The sequence below is a fragment of the Austrofundulus limnaeus genome, unplaced genomic scaffold (genome assembly GCF_001266775.1).
Source record: "Austrofundulus limnaeus strain Quisiro unplaced genomic scaffold, Austrofundulus_limnaeus-1.0 Scaffold124, whole genome shotgun sequence".
In the NCBI taxonomy this organism is placed as follows: Eukaryota; Metazoa; Chordata; class Actinopteri; order Cyprinodontiformes; family Rivulidae; genus Austrofundulus; species Austrofundulus limnaeus.
This window is the reverse complement of record NW_013952526.1, coordinates 321,380-326,202: the sequence shown is the minus strand read 5'-3', so window position 1 is coordinate 326,202 and position 4,823 is coordinate 321,380. Positions and strand designations below refer to the sequence as shown.

General features: G+C 36.5%; 1 protein-coding gene across 1 annotated transcript in view; it reads left to right on the top strand.

The window, feature by feature from the left end:
* si:ch211-186j3.6 (neural-cadherin) overlaps positions 1-4,823 on the top strand; it is a gene marked incomplete in the record, with an annotated part of 280,048 nt that overhangs the window by 104,677 nt on the left and 170,548 nt on the right. The window contains 1 exon segment of the mRNA XM_014015180.1: positions 1,355-1,466. Within this exon segment, the coding sequence (XP_013870634.1) occupies positions 1,355-1,466 (112 nt within the window).

Here is a 4,823-nt window from a genome sequence, read left to right as displayed (position 1 = left end):
GTGTGTGTGTGTGTGTGTGTGTGTGTGTGTGTGTGTGTGTGTGTGTTGGTCATATTAGCAGAGTATTTATGGCAAAATGACATAAAGGATACAAAAATTGACTCAGAAGAACCATCTGTAAATAATAGTCTTTATAAAACCCAGTTTTATCACCATCATAAACTGTGTAAACAATAAACAGTGTCTTTAGTTAATAAATAAATATAATGTTTGATTCAATAACATACTGTATGGGTAAGTATTCATAGATGGGACTAAAAATGTATTTGGATCAATTAGGAGATACAGTGTTGGTTGGCCTCTATGTCTATTTCACTGCCCTAACACACACAAGCACACACAAACAAAGATTGACAGTCCGGTAGACACACACAATCACCTCAGGGAATTGACATGGTCAGAATTTATTTCCTTGTTTGTTGCTTCGTAGCTGATCTTTACTGAGGATTAACTGATATTACAGAATTTCATCTTACCTACCAAACCTAATACCAGCGGTATTTATGAACCACTTGTGTGTGTGTGTATTGTTTGGGTGAACACCACTGTGTTTTATAAAAGGAAAAAAAAAGCTGTTTCCGGTCAGATCAGCTTGCCACCATCCCATGTCTATTTTTATTGCTCCTGAGTTCTCCACGTAGGCAGGCTGTCAAATGTGTGGATGAGGCTCTGCTAGGCTTCTGCTCTCTTAATGAACAGAACAACATTACTGTGTCTCAGAAAACACACATTGTTGTGTTTAAACCATAAAAAGTCATCTGTGTATGTGACTCCTTGGTAGGCACAGGGCTTCTGACTAACTACCAGGCTGTATTCCCAGCTGCCCTCCTGGAGTACAAACTTTGGAGCAACTTTCTTCAGGAGAAAAGGAAAATAAACCACATGGATCAGGGTCAAGCTTCTGGATAAGGTTGGAGTGAAACTCCCTTTTAGTTATGGATAGGGTTAATTTGGGTTGCTTCCAGTTGAAAACCACTCTGGATGCAAAGAAAACCAATTCTGAACAGCGCCCGCAGGAGTAATCCCAGATTTAAAAACCTCACAACGTTATACCAGGGTGACTTTAATCTGCTGTATTTCCATGTAGGATTGCTTCTGCAGGTTTTGAAGGCTCACCAGCAAAGCATTACTGCCACATGTTTGAAAAATGTAWAAATTCCTCAATGATTTTTACTCTGTTGGAATAACTTTTAATTAAAATTTTGACTTAAAGTTACTCTTATGTATTGTTTTGATGTAGAGTTCTTTCTATAAAAAACATTTTGTGATTTTCACAAAATGTCAAACTTTTTTTTTCACTATGCCCTAAGTTTGTGAMGACGTAAATATGTGATTTTTCTCTGCCACTTGCTAGGTACGAGTTGTGATYGTTGATGAAAATGACTGCGTTCCAGAGTTCCTCCAGTCGATTTACAGCAAGGATAGCGTACCAGAGACTGTTACAACAGCAACTTCCTTGTTGCAAGGTGAGACATCTGAAAAATGTGTTTTTTTGTTCCATTCCCAATCCRCATGCAGTACATTCCTGATTGCATTTCTTGTTTTACTCCTCAAAACATTTTATTTTTTAACCACAGCATATCATCTAAGATGAAAAAAATAATCTGTAGTCCACAATTAGTGCAACTGATCCCCTACTAACTACAAAAAAAGTGAAAAACCCAACTTTCTGTAAATAAAAATAATTTTCTTAATTATGTTAAGAAGATAATTATGGAAAAAACAAATAACAATAACAAGCGTCCAGAGATTAAAATGGGTTTTAAGTAGTCATCTGAAATTCCATAATCAGTTCTATCCTAAGAGTGGACAAATATATACTGGCAAGTTAGGATGGAAGGTGGCGAAGGGAAGAAAACAGAAAATGCAGTGCCAGAACCAATTATCCTGCTTCCCATAGAGATCTAAGCATCTGACATTCCTTCTATGGCACAAAGTCCAGACAGGCCAGAAAGTCATGGGTAATGCAGCCAAAAATGGACACTGATTAGTCGCAATGTTAAAAGCAGTTGTGTTGGTTTCTTTCTTGTGCCACCAAGCGGACTTGCCAGAACACAGACAGAAAACATCTGGGAGCTGCCCTGAGGTCTGGACTACAGGAAGCCAGTGTTGCATATCAGTGGACGTTTATTTCCCCCCTCTATTTCTGAGTTTTATCTTCATTGTTGACTTTGAGAAATGTCTTCAGAGAACCAATCATTTTGTTGCAAATACATTTTTATTAGTAAATACTAAACTATAAAAAAATTCTACTGTTTGACACAGACAGACAAAATAGTGTTTGTAAATAGATTGCATCATATTTACCAGAGTTTTGCATTCATGTTAATTTCGACAGTGACTTTATAACATGGTTGAAAGACTGAATGAGTCATGTGTGCACTGTAACATGTTTAGGAAACATTATAGACAAGTTGACAAAAAATTCATTTTATTTTTTTTTATTTTATTTTATCACCTCTGCCAGATTTTCCTAACATAATGAAAGTGAGTGTAACTCTGAAGATTCAGAGTCAGAAAACCTGGGTTGAGTTGTCAAAAAAACTGTTTTGTATTACAACCGAGGCTTGTTGAAATTAGTTGAACTGTATCTTTGAAAGAAACCCAGTGGCTGAGTTACACTTCATATTATARGTGAAGTGACTGTTAAGTCATTGTAACTATAAATTATTTGGGCTTTTTGGTTTGTTGGATGTGGTMTTTTAACAGAGGTTTTATTAAACCTTTTTTGTATATTTTTAAGAAGGTTACATAAATTTTGAGTGCAATTCATGTAACATGAATTCRTGTGCACTGCTTTCTGTGCACTTCACATAAAGCAGTGTTTTTCAGCAAAACTTTGTTGTTGTAACAAGCTGAGTAGTGTTGGTCACTTATTTTGGCAGTAGTTTTAATCTTGTGGCTGATTAGTGTCCCTCCACTCCATTACCCTCCCATGCAGTGATGCAGCACAGCTATTCTGATGTAAGATTACAAAAAGGTCCTTGGCTAAATAAATTCTCTAATAGTGCTCTGAAGAGTAGAAATCTGTACTTAGTAAATTAAATATTGACTCATGTGACATGCGTTTGGCTGCTGCATGTGATTAGGCTTTGAACAGACACTAGGATAACTGTTCATTTTCTACCCATCATCCTTGGATGAGAGGTAGTTCATCACTTTCCAGCTCCAAAGATATTTCATATGGTTAAAAAAAATTCAGTCTCTGGAACAAGCACTGCAGTGCAGAGTAAACAGACACGCACTGAGATGACTTAAATTTATATACCTGAAACTATAACAACTAAAGTAAAAAAAAATGTTTAAAGGACAATTTTTGGACCACTATGCAATTCAGTTCTGTTTATTTATTTAGTGCCAAGTCACAACAAACATTGTCTCATTGCATTGGACAAAAAGAAAAAGAAAAAAACACAATCAATCCAAGGAAGCCAGCAGATTGCAATGAATCTTCATTTCATCACAGTCTCCCATCCTGAGCAGCACATTGGCAACAGTGGAAACGAAAAACTCTTTTTTTTTTTTTAACTGGAAGAAACCTCCAGCAGATCCAGGCTCAGGAGGTCGGCCATCTGCCTCGATTGGCTGAGTTTGGGTGACAGGAAAGAGACACGGACAAACACAAAAGCAAGTGTCACCACAGTCCAGGTGTATAGTTCTCTGGAAGAGAGACAAAGAAATAGACATGTTATTGATAGAAANCAGTCCAGGTGTATAGTTCTCTGGAAGAGAGACAAAGAAATAGACATGTTATTGATAGAAAYACTCACAACTAGAAGCACTTGGAGAGTGCATACCTCCTCCCAGACCAATTCCCCCCCTTCTGTAAGAGTTAATGTACAAAAGCAGAGATGGAAACTCATTTGCCGAATAAGTTCTGACAAACATGGCAGTGCATGGAATTTCTTCTCGGTGGAGTCCAATGTGGGAAAACAAAGTCAGACTCATCACCCGACGTTATTCATCGTCAAATTGGTGTCGGATTAAGCTCCTAAGTTTTCATCAGTCACATTTCACTGTGTAAAACATCTGTTTTATCACGTTGTATGAGTTTTTAATGGTTTGACTCTCTTTATAAAGTGCTTCCTGGCTCCCCCTGTCTCCAAACTTTGAGGCCCAGCAGCTCTCTGTTTACAAGCCTAGTAGCGAGAAACTGTTCTGATTAGTTATTTTGGAAATGTGGTGTGTTTGAGGAAATGGGAAAAATAACTTTCATGGTGCAGTCACGCACTTCCTGGTCAAAAAAGGTTCTGTAAATGTGCATCTTATGGCAAAAAATACTCATCATTAAATCTGGTTTTAACATTACTTTTATAAAGTTTAAAGTCCGTGCTGTCCAATTCAGCTTACTGTGGACAGCCATCCATGACTGTGTTTATAAAGTAGTCCACAATTACTTTTGGGTCACTTTTAGTGTAATATGCTTTCATTCCAATTATGTGACGATTAAATCTGACAATGTAGCCATTAATTGTTTCAGTTTATAATTGTTTGCACAATCATTTCAAAGTCCTGCTACTGATGCCAATGTGCTAAAATAGTATTTAACTGATACTAAAGAACAACTTCACAAATTGCTTAACATTCCTTATTTTACTGACTGCTTTTACATGTAAAAGAAACTGTGCAGATTTAAGCCATTATGACTTAAATCTTGTAGTATTATGACTTTATTCTCTAATAAAAAAAATATATCTTGTTGTGTGTCCCTTTACTTTGTAATATATTTCATACTTGTTCATTTAAACTTCAAGTTCTTGTTTGACAGTTTAACATGTTTGTGTTTTCTATAGTAAAATCTGGAAGCAGAGCTCTTTATTCAC